Source organism: Paramisgurnus dabryanus, chromosome 21, assembly GCF_030506205.2.
Source record: "Paramisgurnus dabryanus chromosome 21, PD_genome_1.1, whole genome shotgun sequence".
Classification (NCBI taxonomy): Eukaryota; Metazoa; Chordata; class Actinopteri; order Cypriniformes; family Cobitidae; genus Paramisgurnus; species Paramisgurnus dabryanus.
Genome location: NC_133357.1, coordinates 16,256,239 through 16,278,626, shown reverse-complemented (window position 1 = coordinate 16,278,626; position 22,388 = coordinate 16,256,239). Strand labels below are relative to the sequence as shown.

The 22,388-nt window shown below is 36.2% G+C and overlaps 1 protein-coding gene across 1 annotated transcript in view; it reads right to left on the bottom strand.

The window, feature by feature from the left end:
* Positions 1-8,690: 8,690 nt before the first annotated feature.
* ephb2a (eph receptor B2a) overlaps positions 8,691-22,388 on the bottom strand; it is an 88,133-nt gene continuing 74,435 nt past the window's right edge. The window contains exons 6-16 of the mRNA XM_065285896.1: positions 19,808-19,932; positions 19,348-19,510; positions 17,163-17,271; positions 16,974-17,038; positions 14,576-14,698; positions 13,993-14,240; positions 13,221-13,436; positions 12,957-13,106; positions 12,494-12,687; positions 12,224-12,379; positions 8,691-12,074 (exon numbers count right to left, since the gene is read on the bottom strand). Of these exons, the coding sequence (XP_065141968.1) occupies positions 11,966-12,074; positions 12,224-12,379; positions 12,494-12,687; positions 12,957-13,106; positions 13,221-13,436; positions 13,993-14,240; positions 14,576-14,698; positions 16,974-17,038; positions 17,163-17,271; positions 19,348-19,510; positions 19,808-19,932 (1,658 nt within the window). The 3' untranslated portion in view covers positions 8,691-11,965. The remainder of the gene's footprint in view (positions 12,075-12,223; positions 12,380-12,493; positions 12,688-12,956; positions 13,107-13,220; positions 13,437-13,992; positions 14,241-14,575; positions 14,699-16,973; positions 17,039-17,162; positions 17,272-19,347; positions 19,511-19,807; positions 19,933-22,388) is intronic.

The following is a 22,388-nucleotide window of genomic DNA, read 5'->3' as shown; positions in this document are numbered from 1 at the left end:
TTGACCTTTCTGACAGAATGCAAAGAGATTCACTTTAAATTGTATTCATTAAACATGTCAACTTTTAAACAGCTACTTTTTTGTGTACCTGTAAAAGACACAAGCCGAATGTCACGTTCATTATTTATAATAAGATCAGGATAGCTTCTCAGTGGGACATCTGGCAGTGTCAGAAAAGCCACGTAGATCTTCAATGCACAGTTAAGGTCTGGTACATGAATAAAAGATAAATACCATGAGTCACATGCTGTTTGACACAGATGGCACACAACAGGAAGGGACACCAAAAAGCAACTATGTGACCATGCATGTGTTGCTGTTTTCTACATAAAATCATCCTGCATTATGTAAAGACCATTCTGTGAAAATATAACCATGATATCTATAATATTGACCATGCCAAAGATTGAAATTAATGTGAAATCAATGATTTGATGGTTCAAATATTATAATTAGACAAACAGGATCACATGTGTTGCTTGAATGCAGGAATACCATTGTTATTGTAAAATGTTTTTTCTTTACTGACCTAAAAGCAGGTCATGAAATGCCTCAATGGAGATGATGATCCATCCTGGATTCTGTTTAAAGAGGAAAGAAACTTGAGATAATCGTGCTGTGGGCTTGTTCATGGTGATAGATATGTTTATGAGAACGTGCCAATGTGTCCTTAAAGAGCACCTGTCAACATAGGCTGAGGACATTGTGACACACTTTCACCCAGGTGCATTGTGGTTCCACACTCACGATCCTCAGCAACATACCCAAAAGCAAAATACTGTCACCTCACTGGATCTGTTGATGTGTTGAGAATGCTTGAAAGAGAATGAAAAAGGTCAAAAAAAGCACCAATAGTCACAAAATATGAACGTCTTAAAAAGTAGGACACGCACACTACACAGCATTGAAGTCCTGAGGAGATCAACAAAACAAGTCGATAAAGCACCGGCAATCACATCTCAAACATTCAGTTTATGTGGATTTAAAGAGCACCTATTTCATTGCTATAAAACAATGTTATTTGCAGGGACGTGCACAGGGGGGTTGCTCAGGTTGCCCGGGCAACTGCCCATATGCCCTTCTCGACTCAAGTTGCCCTTCCGAGGTGGAATTTTTTTTTTTACTTTTACTTCGTTTACACTATGCAGCGTTCCTTCGTTACTGTATTTTAATTAATTACGAAATTTGTATTTTATTTTTAAATTGCTATCTTGTGTTTCTGGCGCATTCGCGAATTAATGACTCGTTTGAGTCGATTCCTTACAAAGTTTTGCAAATAAACGAGTCTTTTGAATCGATTCTTTACAAAGCGAATGGGCCAAACGTTTAAATTGGTTCGCGAATCAGTTTGAATGAATTGTTCAGATCGCTGCAAAAACGGAATCGTCCGAAGCTGTTTTACTCGTAACCTATGTAGAAACACGCAGAATATAACCATTTTTGGGTGACGTGGAAATGAATTTACCAATCTTTTAACTAAAAGCAAAACTTCACACATGTACCCACGCGACCTGTTCGTCGTCAGACACAGTTAAACGCGTGCAACCTCCAGAAGCATTGTAGCACAGATTGAAGAAAATCCATCGATGATTGACATCTGATTCGCTGTATACTGTACTGTATGATGTAAGTGATTCTCACAAAACACACGTGACATGACAACGTAAGAAAACATGAGTTTTGTCTAAAATAATTTTTATGTAAGTGTAAACTGTCAATGTCCTCAGACCATCTTAGGAGATTTCTAACTTTATACATATGCAAAACTGTTGTCAGCTTACTTGTCTGATATTTCAGATATAAACTACATCAACATTGAGACTAGAGTTAATTTGTTAATTTGAAATGCTTGTCTATTCTGTGTTTGTATTCTTTTTTCTGTACTGTTTGTGTATGTTGCAGTTTTACACATACTGTAGAAGTGCCCTTCATAAGCATTCTTCTGTTTGTTGTGGAGTCAAGAAATGTCTAAACATTAAAAGATGAACATGAGACAAAAGTACAGAATCTGTCACATCATTATTTTTTAATGGTCACTGAGCTGTGTCCTGATTGTTTACACATGAAAAGCATAAAATGTGTAGGATCAGTTTGATTCACGTATGTGCATTTGTGTACAACATACATAAGTCAGCATTTAATGCTGCCATAAACAACCATAAACAAAGGTTAATAAAATGTGACATTCTAAACTTCTGACATACTGATATTTATCTTACCAATTTCTGGTCTCCACAGCAAACAGAAAAATCTTGTCTTTACAGTTCTGATACTTATGGAGGGCACTGTATTGTGTGTGTGTGTTTGCGCATGTATATCTAGATTTATTTTTTCATCAGTAACTAGTAACTCGCTACTTGAGTATTATTTTCATTGCATACTTTTTACTTCTACTTGAGTAATTATTTATTTAGTTACTAGTTTTTGGCTACTCTTTCCACCTCTGTTAAAATCTTCATGAATCTAGGCTGAGTTTGCCACGTTTAAGCCTAAATAATCAGACAGATAGCAGCTAGCTTCAGCTTGCAGACAAGCAGCCTAGGCTACAATTTTTTTGGTAGGCATTAGGCAAACATGTTTGCTGATTTTAATAAAGACCCTGTTATTCTCAATCCTTCATATAGGCCGTGTTTAAAAAAATATTTAGGGGGGGGGGGGGTGCCCTTTATTTAGGTCAGAGCAACTGCCCTTAAAAATTCCTGTGCACGTCCCTGGTTATTTGGTGTATTTTGTATAATACAATGTGTTTGCGTGGCTTATGGCTCAAAAAACACATTATTTTCTGCATACCGTACATTTTTGTAGCTCCAGATTTCACTCTCTTCCTGAAGCGCACAGATTTTGTATAAAACTCATCAATTTGAAAGGCGCTGTGTCCCTGATTGGCCAGCTTATTTGTACATTGTGATTGCCCTGAATACCTCTGACGTCAGCCGGAAATGTGACGCTCCTTACCATGTTTGAAAGATTCGCTCACAATTAGGGTGGCCATTCGTGCCAGTTCCGCCGGACACGTCCCGAACATGTTTTCGGGTTCGTTCTCCGGAAGTCGCGTTGCTCGACCACATACGTCATCGAGGTTCTCACATTTCAGTTAAAATACATTAGAAAATTAAAATGTATTTCTTTTAAGACATACAATCATTGTAGTTTCATTCTTACCTTGAAATATAACGGTTGCTTTTCTGAAATTAAACCCGAAATATTAAACCTTGATGACGTATGCGGTCGACCAACGCGACTTCTGGAGAACGAACCCGAAAATATGTTCGGGACGTGTCCGGCGGAACTGGCACGAATGGCCACCCTACTCACAATGCAATGCTAACAGGAGTTAACTTACAGGCTGAGTCCGAAGCGGGAGGAATTATGATAATGTCTTTCTTCTCTACATCACCAATCCCAGGAACTAAACTGTTGCCTACAATCCCATGTTTGTTGTAGTACAAGAAAAGATAATTACGTTGGAGACGATAACTCGCGTCATTGTTTACTTTGGGGTTTGTACCTTTTGCATATTGTTAACATGAACTAATACACACTTACACACCAAAGAAAAATGTAAAATCTTGAATCGGACAATAGGTGCCCTTTAAGTGAAATATAGACGGTTTCAGCAGGAACGGAGTAGTTTTAGAGTAGTTTATTTTGGATATCAAGCAAAATAAATAACAAGTAGATTACCCTAATTCAAATTGTAGCTAAAGCGTATCAAAAACTACACGCTAACGTTACTGTGTAAAATGAATGTATACAATGTTAACTACAGATTGGCTGCCAAACCTCCCTTCACATAGCGGTGATCCATGATTGTCCCCTAGTCTTTAGGAAACCAAAACATTTGTTATTTTCGATGAGGTATTTGCTCCAGAGATCAGTTTAGCCACTACTCAGACCATTAAATAAACAGAAACGGGGGGCCGGTTGCATAAACTTTTTAGAATAGTCTTGAAAAGTTAGTCATCTATTTTTTTCTTCAAGACTGATCATAACTGTTTTAAGTATGTTACATAAAATGGTAGATTGGTCTAATTTAAATCCAAATAGTAGGACTGATAGTGTTTTAGTTCTCGAGACCGGTCTCAAGACCACTTTTTAAAGGTCTTGGTCTCGTCTTGGAATCGACCGCATTTTTACTCTGTCTCGTTTCGGTCTCAGACAAAGAGGACTCAGAGTTTTATTTCAAGACCGGTCAAGACCACAACTGATGGCACACTGCAAAAATAATTTTCAAGTAAAAATACTTGTTTTCAGTAAAAATATCTACAAATTCTTAAATTAAGATGCTTTTTCTTAATGAGCAAAACTACCCAAGAAAATAAGTCTAGTTTTTAGAGCAAAAATATCAAATTTAAGTGATTTTGTGAATAAAACAAGCAAAAAAATCTGCCAATGGGGTAAGAAATTTTTTCTTGAATTTTTCTTGATTTTAGTGTTTAAGAAAAATGTTCAAGATTTTTTTGCTTACCCCATTGGCAGATTTTTTTTGCTTGTTTTATCCACAAAATAACTTAAATTTGATATTTTTGCTCTAAAAACTAGACTTATTTTCTTGGGTAGTTTTGCTCATCAATAAAAAGCATCTTAATTTAAGAATGTTTAGATATTTTTACTGAAAACAAGACAAAAATACTAAGATTTTTTTCTTGAAAATAATTTTTTGCAGTGCACATCACAAATTTATTTTTTTATCATTAATTGTATGCAGTTTATTCAGGTTTGGCAAATAATGTTGGCATTGTTTAATCATTAGGTTTCTCCCACTGACAGTTTTTCTCATTTTATTACTAAAAACACCTGCATTGTTTTAAGTGAATGGCAAGGGAAAGACGGTTCAGATTAAATGGTTAAGTTGATTTCAGCTCTTTAGTGATTGTTCACTTTTATTTGCTTATAGACAAATATTAATTCCCACATATCTGCAATGCCTTTGATTATTTTATCAACTTCTCTGATGGCACACACACACACACACACACACACACACACACACACACACACACACACACACACACACACACACACACACACACACACACACACACACACACACACACGCGCGCGCACGCACACAGACAAGAAGTGCCTAATCATGCATATTCCACATTTTATCAATGGTCTTGGTCTTGAGTTGGTCTCGGCCTCTCTTGGTCTTGACTCGGTCTCGACCCTTTAAAGTCTTGGTCTTGTCTCGGTCTCTGCCTGTCTTGGTCATGACTTGGTCTCGGTTTAGGTGGTCTTGACTACAACACATTGACCCCTAACTAACTGCTAGTAAGTCAGACTTTGTTCTTAAGACACAGTCTAATCTTCAGGGCTATGTTTATGCAATCGGCCTTTGGAGCAAAATGCATGCAAATGTTTTAAAAAAGTAAACAAATGTTTGCATATTTAGTACAGATAACTGGATTAATGTTGTATTATGCACTCATATTGTTGCAGAAGCTAATTCTGCTTGAATTAAACATGCACACTACCGTCCACTGCAGCCAAACCAGGTGATGAGATAGGATAGACCCACTTCTATCATGTTTCAAGGATTATCTGTGTTTATGCTTGCCTCGTCTTGATCCCTGTTTGTCACGGTTGCAAGTTCTGCTCAGTAATCCAGTATTATGTGATTAAGATTGTTAATGATAAATTAATGATTAATTTTACTTTGATATCAATCTTTGATATGGCTTTATCTAGTCAATATTAAAGGTTATATTTTCACAGACTGTTATATTATGTAGGATGATTTTATGTAGAAAACTTAGTCACTAAAATTACTTCAGCTGGGTTTTCACAGACAGCATCAGGTTACAAGAAAAGTATTCATGAACAAATATCAGAAAGGATGTTTACTGACAGACAGAAAGAAAACACACACATAAACCAGTTGGTGAGAATTCAGGCTCCACCCAGTACTGCCGGATCACAGCTTTCTAATCACTATAATTCAACAGCTGGAGAAACATACTCTCTCTCTCTCTCATACTGATATCATCAGTGTCAGGCTGACAGTAGAGGATAACATTAAACCAAGACTTCATCACATGATGGATATGACTGTAGCTTCTTTGACAGAAGAGGTCACATGCCAACGGCTTTAGAGGAATAATCTCAAATGCCAACAAATCAACACAAGCAAAAGTGCTGCATGGACATTGAAAGATACATGAAAAGATGAGGAAGAATGTGCATTATACGTTCACAGATTCAAGCATATAATGCATAATGCGTATTGGACTATAGACCTGTCTAAACAAAAAGTGCCAAAAATGTAAAAATACTACAATGTTGTGCAAAAAGTTTTATGCCATTAAGATTTGTTGTCTTTGCAATGGTATAGTGATCCTACACTGTAAAAAAATCCATAGAAATTGCAGCTGGGTTGCCGGTAATATACCGTAGATTTAAATGTATGTTATTTACTGGCAACATTTTGTTCAAAGTTAAATGAACATTTAAAATTTACAAGTCTTTGTCTTTACAGAGTAAAACTAAAAAACAGCATCAAGCAAAACATTTTGGGAAACAAAATCTGAAGCAAAACCCAGAAAAAGGTTGATGATGATTTCTAGTTCCCAGAATTCTTTGCATGAGGCTGTTATTGTATAGTTTTATTCTGTTAAGATAAAGACTTGTTAATATTTAAAATTTATTTAACTTTGAACAAACTCTTACCAGTAATAACATACATTTAAATCTACGGTAAATTACCGGCAACTAAGCTGCAATTACAGTATCTGCGTTACTTTTTCTTACTTGGCTGAGGCTTGATCTCTTTCAGGCCTTGCAGGTGTTTATTATGATCTCAAAAATGTCAAGCTCTGGCCTGCCATCTCCGTTTCTGACTCAAACTGTTCCCGCAGGTGCACAGAGTACGTAATTCTACGTTATGTTCAGTTTAATTCAGTATATTATTTTATTTTTAAATAAAGTAATGCATTACATTACTTGTTACTTCAGAAAAGTAATAATATTACATAATGTGCGTTACTTGTAATGCATTACCCCCAACACTGAAGATATTTTGTTCTGAAAATTGTGGGGTTTTGTGTACATATTTCCTGTATTAAAACTAATTTTAAAACAACACAGCTGGTGGTGTACAAAGACTGTACTGTGTTTGAATTGGGGGGGCTGGGGTGGTCCCGGACCTCCTAAGCATTAAGGGACCCCCTATAAAGCACAAAAGATAAATTAGGGGCAGGACTCAACATAAAGGACTGCCCGGTGCCAGTGTGTGAGACTCTTGGGCCTGTTTTGTCAGTGCTTCGCCCTCAAACACTAAAATATATTTTTTGCCTGTGCCCATTTGTCTGTTACCATCGAGACACATTTTAAGTCTCACTAATGTTAACTTCTCAGCAATGTCATGAGGTTTCTCTTATTATTGGTTGTTGTGGACACTGTTGCATGTTCTGTCAGCTGGTAGAGCAAAGAGATGTTAAGATGGCAGCAGCGCTGGCACCCTCTAATTATGAGGCCAAACGAAAACTTAATTATGTAACATCCTGGAAGCAGACATTTACTTGGGTAAAACACGCCGTAAGAAAGATGCAATGTTTGGCAGTTTGCCGTAAGTTTCCAGGTAAAAACCTTTTCTGTAGGAACAAGTAACTGTCGTAATCAAAAAAGCTGATAGCACAAAGTGTGCATGGTGCCTAAAACCTTTTCTTCTTCAAAATTATTTATTTATTGCAATGTTTTTGAAGCTTTAATAAAATTGCCTTGACAGTCTACTTACTGAAGTACTGAAATGAAATATCCCGTTTTGAAGTTAACACACCCTGAGTATAGGTGAAGTAAACGGGAAAGCAGCACTGGACCAAACCACTGTGATGCAAGGGAGGGGGCACCAAATGTTTCTAAACTTACAATGCATTTGTGCCCTATTTGTATTGTTTTCCCACTTACACAATTATTTAAAGTACATATCTTTCTATTATTTATAAAAGGCTTGGTTTGCATGATAGTTTTAGGGGACAACCCTTATAGATGGAGGACCTGTCACGAGTTGTCATGCTTCCAAGTTTAGCTAGGGTTGTCAATGACCTAAAATGTATTTGGCAGCCCACAGTTCCCTCTGGTGGTGCACAGCATCCATAACACAAACTCACAAAATACATAGGTTATTGAAGACAAAAACACATATTTTCTCTCAAACTGCCTTTTGTATTTGCAAAGCGTTCCACATACTGGATTTCTTTGGTTAAATATGGCACAAAATTCACTCCATACCCCCTTGCTCCATATTTTATTGAACATATTGGGCCACAGATTTCCTTTCGTAGAAAATAAACCAACAGCCATATTACAAATTATTGTAACATCATTTACAGGGTTACAGTAAATGTACATTTATACAAAATCCAAAGATTCACTCACAGTGGTCATGGCAGAGGATGCGGTATGTGTGCATGAATGATGGGTTTACACCAGTAAAAGTGTGCGCATAACATTGGCCCAATCCACAGTCATATATTCGTAACACAACAAAAAAGACTACACTCTAAAAAATGCTGGGTTGTTTTTAACCCAGGGCTGGGTCACTATTGAACAGAACACACTGCCGGGTTAAAATGACCCAACTGATGGGTTGTTTTAACCCAATTGCTGAGTTATTGTCAATCATCCATGTTGAAACAACCCAGCAGTTGGGTTAAAATAACCCAGCAGTTGGGTAATTTTAACCCGGCAGTGTGTTCTGTCCAATAGTGACCCAGCCCTGGGTTAAAAACAACCCAGCATTTTTTAGAGTGTAAAGGACTGAAAGAGAAAGAATTATTTGACACAGTACAGTTCAAAATATGTATAAGAAGAACAAAAAGCAAGAGTTTTATATATATTTATAGATATTAACATATGTACATTTTTCATACAACCTTTTCATTACCAGTTCTCTGTACATTACAGTAATGACACATATTTAAACAAAAAAAGTACAGGCTACGGACTTAAATTGACATTGCTTTGTGTTAACGTATTGTCATTTCCCTTTATTAGTGCCTGGTACTGTATTGATGCAGGGCAATTTCATTACAAGGTGAAGAAAGAAATGATGCTGCTTACAAAATATTTTCATACTTTAAGAATTTCAGTTTTTAAGTTTTTAAGTAAAATAACTGCCCAAGTTGCACAGTTTAGGGTAAGTTAAACACAGAATACAGAGATGGAGTGGCACATACAGACAATGAGCAACCTATAGCCTATTATGACCAGAGAAGAAAAAGCCAAAGGTAAAAATAACCTGACAAGAGCTTCTGTAGACAGGTGAAAAGTGTTTAGATGTGGAAGACCAGTAGACAAGTTAAAAGGAAGCACATTCACTTTGATAGAGAGAGAGCGAGCGAGCGAGAGACTATGCCACAGTGTTAAAGTGTCAACTCAACATCTGTTTTGGGTTGAAAATGCGCTCCAATAACTGTAAGTACTGAGAAGAAACAAGCAAACATGTATTCTGTAAAATACTTCACATTAAAGTGTAAAAATGTGTCAAGATTAAAAAAACACACCAGTTTGTAAAAATCCAATAGAGGAAACTGTGAAGTCTGTGAAGTCCAAGCTCATACTGTTAACTGTACAGTATATCTTCACCATAACACTAAAATTCGAATAAAATGGACAAAACTGTATTATTATTAATTAAACATATTGATAATTAAATCCACAAATTCCTATTATAAAGCATATTAAAATGTGAAATTGTCCTTTAGTTTCATAAGCTGCCTTTTTGTGTGTGTGAAGCAAGTATACAAGTAATAGCATTAGGAAAAGTAAAAGGAAAATGGGGGGACTTAAAAAAACATCACATACTGCATGATGAAAATGAACTGCAATATTTACTAGTGACTAAAGAACACATACTAGCATTGGGAATGAAGCTAATATCAGTAGGTAAAATCTGGCCAATCTGTCAGCAGACTGTGATATGCATGCGTGAACAGAACATACTGTGTGTAGTACAACACTGCATTACATGTTAAGGTGATTGACATGTAAATTGGAAAGTGATGATAATAAGTATAAAACAAATAAATAAAACCCATAAAAAGACAATATTTTATACAAAAAAAGCATACTGAACCAGTACTGGTCACTTTGTTTCATATTTCAGAGCTGCCAGCTCAAAATCCATTATATGGATCATTCCTCATTACACATGCGTAACTGTTTTTCCTTTTTTTCCCTATTAGTTCACAGTCTTTTTTAAATGCACACTTATCCTGGTTGCATTTATGTGATGAATGTGGTTCAGATTCCATATCATATAAAAAAGAGGGCAAATAAAAATATTGTTCATGAAGTCACTAGGGCAGCCCGTCCATTTACAAAGAGAGATTTAATCCACAAAACAGCGATAAGAAAAACAAACTACTTGAAACAACTGCATGAAATCATATGCAATAGTGGCTACATTTACATGTAGGCCTATGGACATCCCTGGTATTCTGTATGTTTATTATTGTCATACCAAACATGATGATATTCTGACCGCATTATGTACAGTCTTCTTTTATATACTGTATTGTAATATTCAAACTTTTAATAGTATAATGGGTGCACTTAAAATTAACATAATAATCTTTAGGGTAATGTACGTACAGTACTGTGCAAAAGTCTTAGGCCACCATGATACCATTAGATTTTTTTTGCAATGTTATAGTGTCCCCGAGGACAACGATACAAACAGACCCAGTCCCGGTAGATGTGAAAGTCGGCACACCTCTGATCTACTGGCCGTCCTTCAACGTGATGCCCAGCTGATGCCTGACCAACGATCACCGGCAGAACCCGCTTAATCTCCGCTAAATCTCCTTATCCGTTCTCCCAATGGTTTTTCCCTCCAAGGACTTATTTTTCCTCGGATAAAAGCTCGGGGTTTTTTTTATCCTAGGGGGTTTTTCACCCCGGGGAGGCAGCCTTTTTAGGCTTTACGTAGCTTCCTCTTCTAGATAATATGGTACGTTCGCTTATAATATTGAGTCATAGCCGCAGCAAATTTAACTGCTTATGCTATCATGTATTTTGTTGTGCTATCTGTCGTTTTTCTGTGCTTTTCACTGCTTCTATTTATGTAAAGCTGCTTTGAAACAATTGACTTTTGTGAAAAGCGCTATATAAATAAAATTGAATTGAATTGATCATATATAACTATTTATCAGTCTCTTTATTAGAATACAACCAGAAAATACAGGAAATGTTTATGTAGTATAAAAAACAGTATAAAAGTATAAGCTGAAGTGTCAAGTATTAAAATTAAATCCTAATTCAGTCTCCTCAAAAAAAATCTCAAGATGTGTTTTGTGCCAAGAGAGGTCAAACTAAATACTGACTGATGCCTGAAGAAGACATTCAGTTCTGAAAATTTTTTGTTTTTAATTTTGTGTACATATTTCCTGTATTGTCTGTTTGTATCTTAATAAAAAGAGTGAAAAATAAATATGGATGGACATTAAAACTTTGCCGAAACATCAAAGACTTTTGCACAGTACTGTATGTCATTACAGTTTTTGCTGAGGGTGCAATTTTTTTGCCAGGTCGCTCAATAAATCGGATTATTTTCTTAAATGGCTAGTAAGCGATACAGTATATAAATAAATGTATAAAGCATTTTACGTTTATGGCAAATTTTGTATGCTGCTATTGTCCATTAAAAACAGTTGTCCGTTGAAAATACTTCAGCAAACATTTCCATAGGTATAAGAACTGTGACTTGTGTTTAATTTAAAATGCTGCAAAGTCACAGATAATACTGAAATATAAACACATTTATGAATACTTGTTTTTTGCTGTGAAATAATTGGCCATTGGAAAGACTTCAGCTTGCCTATAGTGTGCTGGTGGTTTACTGGTGTGCAAAAGGCCTCGCTTTCCCATTTGGACACCTGTTTTTAATCTTCCCCAGATAAAGAGACCACTGCTGAGCTCTGGATATCTTTTTGAGAACCAAGTAAAGGGTCCCATGTGCACAGAGTCAAACCTCCACAGACTGGATCTGGTTCATTTGCGCCCGCATCATCTGAATGCTGTTAAGGATCTTCTTCTGGTGGCCGGCTAATGTCACTCCCACCCTCAGGATATCACTGTGATGACAGACAGAGGACATTAGAATATCAACCGCAATAAACAGACCAGACGAGATCAGATTTACGGTAACACGGCTCCGGCCTGGAGCATCTGCTCTTGTAATTCAATAATAAAAATGAGCATGAAGAAGACTGAGAAAACATACTCCATGGTCATTTGAGACACAGCTTCAAAGGTGGCGAGATCTTCATTGGCAAAGTTCTCCTTGTATTGGCCCATTTTGATGGCGTCCAGCCACTCGTCCACTGTGCTGAAGCTGGAGAAGTCAGGTGTGCTGCGGTCCAGCAGAGGTAGATGAACGCTGTGAAGCACACACAGAAACACACAGCTTCAACATTTACATTATAATACAATAAACCTTATTTATTTGACATATTTTGTCATATGCTAGTCTAACCTGTGCTCAATTTCTTACCCTGAGGATAGTGGGGTGGTGGCCTTCAATGTGCCAGGATTACGGATCATCTTATCCAAAGTGTTGACGATCTGACTGAATTTTGGACGATTGTTTCTGTCCTTCTGCCAGCAGTCCAGCATTAGCTGGTGCAGTGCATTGGGACAGTCCATAGGAGAAGGTAATCTATAGTCTTGATCGATTGCATTTATGACCTAAAATGTGTAGGGAAATATCCAGTTAAACACATACATGTAATGCCTAACATCACCGTTTGTCAAATTTATAACTACAGTATAAACTACAGTGTTTCATGACATTATTCATCCACTAGGGGGCAACCTTTTCAAGCTCTTTATGAACCTGGCATACGCTTTTCTTATCCTGAGCTTGATTCATTGTGATCTTAAAATATTTACACAGATATTCAGTATTGATTACATTCAATCTGGTCATGTAAATATACAAGTAAGGAAATTCGTACATCTTGATTGCTCATGTCCCAATACGGCCTCTCTCCATAGGACATGACCTCCCACATCACGATCCCGTAACTCCACACATCACTGGAGGAGGTAAACTTCCTATACTGGATGGCTTCGGGAGCGGTCCATCGTATTGGAATCTTCCCTCCCTGTGTAAACGCTAAATTTAGTTAGGGAGTACAGTACAGGATCTGAACACAAAGCGCATTAAGTATTAATCAAGCATGCACTTTGGTAGTATAGTATCTATTAAACATGCTTACCAGAGCACTTGTGTATGTGGGATCGGACGTGTCATCTTCCAGAAAGCGGGAGAGCCCGAAGTCGGATACTTTGCAGACTAGATTGCTGTTAACCAGGATGTTGCGGGCAGCCAGATCGCGATGTACATAATTCATATCACAGAGATACTTCATGCCAGCTGCGATGCCACGCAAAATGCCCACCAACTGAATTACTGTGAATTGGCCATCATTTTGCTATGAGGAAAAACAAAGAATGGCACATAAAACAGATGCATAGGTATGAATTGTAGGTATAGGTGTAGATGTCTCTAAATTATAAAAAATTAACAATAATTTTCAGCCTGTTAAGCATAAAAAACATCTTTGTGTCCTATGGCAAAGCATATGGACCTTTACATTTCTCGGTTCAGCTGTGCCTCCAATTAGACACATCTGGGCCCGACCAAATGGAACCCGTGGTCAGCATAAAGCAGCAAAAGGACCCATGTAATTTCTGTGACATAAACCTTAGTGAAATGGTATCAGCAAAATAATCAAACTTTTTATATTTTTTTTTCAATTTTTTTTGCATATAAAGTTACATAAAATTAAAACTATATACTTTCTGTGTATCCTGAACGTAACTAACTAAAAATCACGCAGGTGAATGCTAGACTAAACTGAATACAATGCAATTTTTATAAAAAGCAAACTATACTTATCATATTGATCTTGTTTTTAGGTTCTCTACATTATTTACTTAAAAAAGAAACAACAACTTTTCTTTGCATGCAGAGATAACGGCACATACTCGAAGGAATGAGTCCAGTGATCCATTCTCCATGAATTCTGTAATGATCATAACCGGGATGCTCTTGGTCACCACTCCTTCCAGGTGGATGATGTTCGGATGGTCAAACTGGCCCATGATGCTGGCTTCACTCAGAAAGTCTCGTCGCTGTTTCTCAGTATAGCCTGATTTCAGAGTCTTTATAGCCACCAGCATCTCCCTCTTGCTAGGAAGTCTGAGACTTCCACTACATACCTCTCCAAACTCACCTAAGAGACAAAAACAAAGCATGAAGACTAGTTAAGTACATTATATTTAACATGGGATTCATTTAGCTGAAAGTAAATAAATTAGTAGTCCAGACGGTTGCCAGTTTGAGTCTCATGGCAAGCAAGTGTTTATAACTTGCAGTGCTTATGTTCACTACTTACCAGGATGGGTTAAATACAAAGATCACATTTCGAGTATGGGTTACCATACTTGACAATCATGTCACTTTCACTAAACGAAAGGTTGTTTGCTTTTTTATTAAAATTGTAAAATGAGTTCCAGACTTTAGGGAAAGTGGATTAAAGTACTTCTTGTTGTGAACAGTGATATTCACCTGCTCCAATAACCTGCTCGATCTTCACACAGGACGCGTCTATTTCTTTGGCGAACTCGCGCACTGCCTCATTGGGGTCCTCGTATGTAAAAGGATCAATGTAGATCTTCATTCCTGGAGACACTTGGAAAAAGAAACAGGAGCTGCAGTTTATGCATTAAAAATACATTGAGTCTTTAGACGCAGCACAAAACGACCCACAATTTTACCTTTTATTAGATTTAAAAATAGTGCTGGGCAAAGATTAATCGCGATTAATCGCATACAAAATAAAAGTGATTTTTGGCATAATATATGAGTATGTGCTGTTTGTAATTATTATGTATAAATAAATACACACACATTCATGTATGTATTTAAGAAACATTTACATGTTTATATATATTTATTTATATTTTTATATATTCTATATTAAAAATAAATGTAAAAAAATTATATATAAGTAAAACAATTCTGAAATGAATATATAAATGTGTGTGTGGTTAAATATACACAATAATTAGACACAGTACACGCACATATATTATGCAAAAAATCACTTTTATTTTGTATGCGATTAATCGCGATTAATCTTTGCCCAGCACTATTTAAAAAGCAACATTTCCCCTTTAAAATGAATTTATAACAAATCACCTGCTTTCTTAACTCTAACTAGGAATTATACATTCGACTAGAGAAATATGTATGTTTAAAGGGTCACTCCACTTTTTTTGAAAATATGCTCATTTTCCAGCTCCCCTAAAGTTGCGATTTTTTTAGGCCGATATGGAGGCGCAGTGATATTACGCAGTGCCCAAAAATAGTCCTCTGCTATTGAAAGTTACCAAGGGGACTATTTTCAGGCGCTGCGTAATATCATTGCGCCTCCTGCAGCCATGTTACGGCAGCGAAGTCCTTGATTATTACACAATAATGAGAGTATAGTTCCTAGCCATATCTATCTAGAAAATCGCAACTTTTCATTTTCTGTCGCTCTAAGTACACAATGTAACTACAGAAGAGTCAAGTTTTAAATGGGAAAAATGTCAAAACTCTTTGGATATTTTTGAGCGCGATGCTAATAGACTAATCAGATTCAATGGATTGTGGTTTTCAAACTGGGGGCCGCGAGATGGTGCCAGGGGGGCCCCAGTTTTATGACATTTTATAAAATACATTCATTTATCGTGAATTCTGTGTAATTAAACATAAAAAATAATAAGCCAGCTAACCAACAGCACTACTAGGTATAATTTTATATGTTTTGTTTAATTCAAATATTACATTTTAAAACTGTTTTTTTGTCATAAATTTTCTTTCGGGGGGCCGCGAAAAAATGCACTGTACACAAGGGGGGGCCGCACGCTGAAAAAGTTTGGGAACCACTGTGCTAAGCTATGCTAAAAGTGGTACCACCAGACCCGGAGATCAGCTGACTGGATTCCAAAACTGTAAAAATCAAATGTTTAACTCTAGGGGAGCTGGAAAATTACATGTTTTCAAAAAAAGTGGAGTGTCCCTTTAATACTACAATGCTAAATTATCTTGACAGAATGAAGCATCTATAAAGGTTGGATCACTGATTTTTAGATGATGTTCCTCATTTGAGTATACATAAACCTTATTATTTACACTTTGGTAGCACTTTATTTTACAGTATGTGTACTTACAGTACCTTGTACATACTGTACTGTACTGTAAAAAGTGCTACCAACACTTCATTATCCTGATTTGTTCAAAGTCTCACAAACAGTTATGCATATTTTATAAACCAGATTATTTGGAAGTTTAAGGATTAATAAACCTACATACTGTATCAATAGCTCAGTGATAAAGCTTAGTGTTAGCAACGCAAACAGTCATAGGTTCGAACCCAAAGAACACACATGCTGATAAAAATGTATACCTTGTAATGCACTGTAAGTCACTTTAGACAAAAGCATCTGTCAGATGCATAAATGTATATGTAAATGTGAAAATAACACACTACTAAACAAAATAACAGAGTAGGAGAATACAGTGCATGTATTAGACAAGTGAATTACCTTCTGGCTGAAGAGATGAAACAGAAATAATCATGCTTTTTGTGTGTTTGTAGATGCTGGGGAATCTTAAGTGCAGGTTTTACTATTGCCATATGGGCCAATTCCATTATAATGTAGTGTGGTGTCGGTATACAGTAAACACGTTGAAATTGTGACTGATGCATTCCGGTGTTGTGCTTTGGTTTTAAATGTGTGTTTACACGTGCTGAGCACTGCTCTGCTGTTCCCATTTAATGACTTGGGTCTCTTGTTTAATAAGAGCTGAGGAAATATTACAAGCACAGACTAAATCAGAAAGGCTGTATCTATTGTACTGACGTGTTTATTATGGGTAGGAGAACAGAGGTTAGGTCAAGTATCGAATGGTTACTCACTGTGGCCGCTGGTGTAATGCTGAAGTTTGTCTGTGTATTCTGAATCTGTCCTGTCACTGCCCCTGCTGATGAAAAAAGTCAGAAAAGTGCTTAAAACACTTTGTTACAGCTTTACTTTACTTGAAGATGATACAAAACGTCTGTTGTTTTATTTTATTTATTCTGGATTTTGATTACCAACAGACTTACCGACTACAGACAATAATGAGCACAACCACAGCGATGAGAAAAACAACGCCAGCAGCAGCCGAGCCAATAATAAGAGGCAGCTTTTCCTGCAGGCTGGAGTTATATTCCTCTTCAGACATAGACATGGCAGACACAAAAAATAGGTCAGAAAGATTTTTACTTAAATAACAAAAGTTATGTTTTTTTAAAATAATATGTCAATGTCCTTGCTTATTGTATGAATTGCATAAAAAAAAAGAGTCAAAAGCAACTTTAGGAGTTTTTTTTTACCTCTAGGGCACGGGTCTCCAACCTTTTTAGTGAGACAGGGCTACCACAATGGATAAAACAATCTGGAGGGCTACTTTTGATATATACTTGTTTATTTTATTTTATTTTACTTTTTTAGCCAAGCTAATATAAAAAGATTACGTGCGGGCAACCTTGTCCCCTGATTTTTCCTTTTTTCCTTTTAATAATGTAAAGCTGCTTTCAAACAATTAAAGTATTGTAAAAAGCACTATATAAATAAAATTAAATTGAATGCATACTCTGATGTTATTCACTGTTAACTCTTTCCCAGCCATTGACAAGTTATATCGTCAATTAATAGAACCACGTGTTTCTGATGAATTTTTATGTTAATTTGCAATACCTTGATCATCCACTAGATTGCGAACTTACCCAGTTTATAAAAAAAACTGAAGCCAAAACGTTATTTACTAATTTTAAAGTCTATGTATGATTTGATAATCTGATCTCTTACAAAAAAACTTCACAAAAATGCACTTATTTCAGCTTTTTGATAAATTATTGATATTTTAAAAGAAAAAATACCCATATATAAGAGAAAAAATATAGATCTCCCATTTTGTATATTCGTTTGTTTGTTTAAAAGCAGATGGTCTGTTCTTTCATTTGATATATTTGTGTGTCAAATTGATATATTTGTATGCTGGGAATGAGTTAACTGGGGTGCAGGGCTGTTATGGTAACGGTTAAAGGTGCAGTGTGTAAATTGTAGCAGCACCTAGTGGTAAGGTAACGAATTGGAACCAATGGCTCAGCCCACTGCTCACCCCTCGCTTTTGAAATGCATAGAGAAGCTAAAGTAGCCGCCACCAAAAAAACATGTCATCGTCGCAGACAAAAATGTTTGTCTGTTAAGGGCTTCTGTAGAAACGTGGTGGCACAAAATGGTGACTTCCAAGTAAGGGGTCCCTCGTGCATGTATATAAAAACATCTTATTCTAAGGTAATAAAAACATAATTTATTATTAAAAGGTCTTTATACACACATGATAATGTAGTTTTGTATATTATATTGCATTGCATTTCTGTCAAGAAATCCTTCTAAAAATTACACACACCAAAAATGTTCACCAAGTTGTCTACTCTATGTATTATGACAGATATTATATTTTATTTATTTGTATGAGACCTTTTTATTTCTAGAAATATTGAATACACAATATGACAAATAATGCAGGAACCCCAAAATGCTACATTTTGTTGATTTAGCGCTGTACTGCAATCGCAAACAATTGGCGGGACTGGCTGGCAGCCGACATCTAACTCCAGATTATACAGTCAGCATTTTGTGTTTGGTAAGCCCTCAACTAACCAAATAAATTCGATGTGCTGTGTTCGCTGCCAAGACTCGCACCAATATGGTATGAGTCTTCACGCATTCCGGAAGTGATGTCTTTGAAACCCATGAAAAAAGACTGGATCACATATTTCTTATTTAATTCACACTTGATTCTTATTCAATTCAACTGACAATTATTTACATTCGACGTTTACGAGTTTGAATGAGTGAATTAATTTATGAGTGTTGGCAGGCGTTCCACACATTCATTTACATTAATGGCTACTAAACAAATCTATGCGTCACCTATCAAAGTGCTCCTGCTGTCAAATGTATATTTTGCATTTTAGTCACAAATGAGCATTCAAAGTGTAAGTTGCTAAACTGAGTTGGCCTGGGAAGGAGGAACATGCGATTTCTTGACCATGTCAAATGTTTCTGGCATTGCTCGTGTCACAAAGATCTCAAGTTAATGCTACTTCGGGAAAGAATTGAATGTGCCAGATTGTGCCAACTGATCAAACCAATTGTAGAAAATTTTACTGAACTACAGATTATGGCATTCATTAAATTATTTGACCTGGCAATCCAGAGTGTCAAAAATTAGTTTAATACCTTCAGTCATTGTTTGGAAGTACATCTTTCCACTGAAGCGGCCAAAGCCAGCCACTGTACGGGCGCGCACCTGGAACACGTAGATGGTCCCTTGCTTCAGACCCTGAATAACTGCTGTGTTGGTTTTACTCCGTAGTAGAGAAGAGTTTGACTCGGCCGTATTCTGATAGATCAGATATCAGCGTACATTAAAATGCACACATGTGACCCTATCTGACTAAAGTCTCATCAACTAATTATAATTATTCAACCCAACTGCTGAGCATTGTTACAATTTAATTTAATTTCATTGCATGCAATTAATTCAATTTAGTAAAATGGAAGATTATGGATCCATTTGCTTTAGGAATATAATATCATTTATGTTTGGCAATAACTGGATCGAGATGCAGACATACTGCAAGTCAAGTATTTTAATTTTGTGAGAAAGGAACTAAATCTTAATCAGTAACTGATTTACCTTTTCATAATATTGAAGCTCATAGTCCAAAATGACTCCGTTGGGCTGATCTGGTTGCGACCAAGACAATGTGATACCATCCACAGTTCGACTGACCTGATGCATGATGGACACAACAGACGGAGCTGTAGAGAAATAAATACAAAAAGTATACATAGGAGAAATTTATGATATAGGCTGTAAAAATAAAGCATTGTGTTTGTAAGACCATAATAATACAGACTTATAAAGAAAGTTCACTGATTTTGCACCGACATCTGAAAGGCACCGCAACAGCATACAAATTTCCCATAATGCAACAGAGGATGACAAGCACAAATCCCAGAAGATTTCAACACCTTAAAGGTGACAGATATCACTGTCCGTTTCTGCAGCTAGGGCTTACAAACAAGCTGGCTCTCTTACAAGAATCTTTTCTGGCATTAGTAGTTTTGGGTATAGCCATTATATACTGTACAGCTCCAGGCTGACTCTGAAAAACCATGTAACACCTCATTATCATTTCCTAGCTCAGAGAAGCTAAGAGACAAGGGTAAAACTGGCAAACACTATGGCCGGTGGTAAAACTGCACTCGTGGTTTAAAGATCAAATTAATTATTTTGTGTTTAAACCACTCAGCTAACCACAGTTGTGGGCAGTACATGAGGTTTGCTAAGCGATTTTTTTGTAAGCCAAATTCTGATTCTCTAAGAATCTTTTTTGCATTTTACATACTTTTATCCAAAGCGCCTTCCAATACAAGGTATATCAGTGTTGCACTGCTAAAAATAATTGCACTATCTGAGCTAAAAGAAAACACTATTATGACCATTTTAATACTATAAAATTAATTTCACATGTCTGTTTATTAATGCTCAGATACAGAACCCTGTAAAGGGGGGTCGCACACCAGACGAGAAATTATGTTTTTTGAGGAAAACATTGCAGGATTTTTCTCATTTTAATGGACTTTAATAGAGCCGAACATTTAATACTTAACTCAACACTTAACAGTTTTTTTCAACGGAGTTTCAAAGGTCTATAAACGATCACAAACGAGGCATTAAGGTCTTATCTAGCGAAACGATTGTCATTTTTGACAAGAAAAATACAAAATATGCTCTTTTAAACTTTTCGTCTAGGTCTGATCCAGCACAACCTAACGTAAATGCGTAGTGATGTAGGGAGGTCACGTGTTACATATATAAAAAGCACATTTGCGGACCATTGTAAACAATAAACTGACATAAAGACATTAATTAGTATCAGTTGACATACAACAACGTAGGAACGGTCCTCTTTCAATACATTTGTAAACACTGGGGCGGAGTTTCGCGTTCGTCTTCTGTGACCTCTTGACGTATTGCGTGGGGTCACATCACGCATCACGACCTGATCTAGACGAGAAGTTGTGGTTTAAAAGTGGATATTTTTATTTTTCTTATCAAAAATAACAATCGTTTCACTAGATAAGACCCTTATGCCTCGTTTGGGATTGTTTATAGACCTTTGAAACTCCGTTGAAAAAAACTGTTAAGTGTTGAGTTAAGTATTAAATGTTGGGCTCTATTAAAGTCCATTAAAATGAGAAAAATCCTGCAATGTTTTCCTCAAAAAACATAATTTCTTCTCGACTGAACAAAGAAAGACATCAACGTTTTGGATGACATGGTGGTGAGTAAATTATCTGGATTTTTCTTTTAAGAAAATGGAATATTCCTTTAAATAGCGCAAGCCACTTTAAAATGCAAAATATACGTTAGCAGCCAATGCAGCGACCCCCTTTAGTGTGTCTGACATGTTTTCTTGTAAATGATAATTTTTTATCAGGCTCTTATGTTTAGGTTCAGTAATTTCACTTTTAACTCTTTCCCCGCCATTGACGATTAATATCATCAATTAAGAGAAAACATTTGCATAAAAAAACATGTTCCTGATTAATTTTTAAGTTAATCTGCACTTAAACAATTTAAGAAAAAAATGAAGCCAAAACATTTTAAATTCTGTGTTTGTTTTTGATAATCGTTCTGAATCTGATCTCTAACAAAATTCCTTCACAAAAAAACAATTATTTCAGCTTTTTGCTAAACATTTTTTTTAAGAAAAATACTCATATTTAAAAGTTTATAAGCAGAGAAAAAAATATAGATAGGATGAACGTTTTTTCCCATTTTATTTGTTTGTTTGTTTGTTTATTGTTGGTTTGAAAGCAGAGGGTCTGTTGAACAGACTCTGTTCTTTCATTTGATATATTTGAATGTTTATATATTTTTAGAAAAAAAAATCCTGAAAGGCATTTTGTGAAACTTTTGTGAAAACCACAAAAAATGCTGGCTGGCAACTTTTCAAAAAATGGCTGGCGGGGAATGAGTTTATGGCAATGAAAAGGCTACTAGTCAGTATTTGAAATGCCATATTTTCACAAATGTCACTTTAGTCATTTAATTGGTATTAAACTCTGGCTGTCTTTCATTGCCATTATCCCTTGCAAAAATCTCCAAGTCTGTAGTCACTCTTCACTTTCACAGGGTCGAAAATTCCTTCAATATCCTAATATATTTTAGCCTGGGTGCCAGCCGATCTTAGCCCCGCCCACAACAT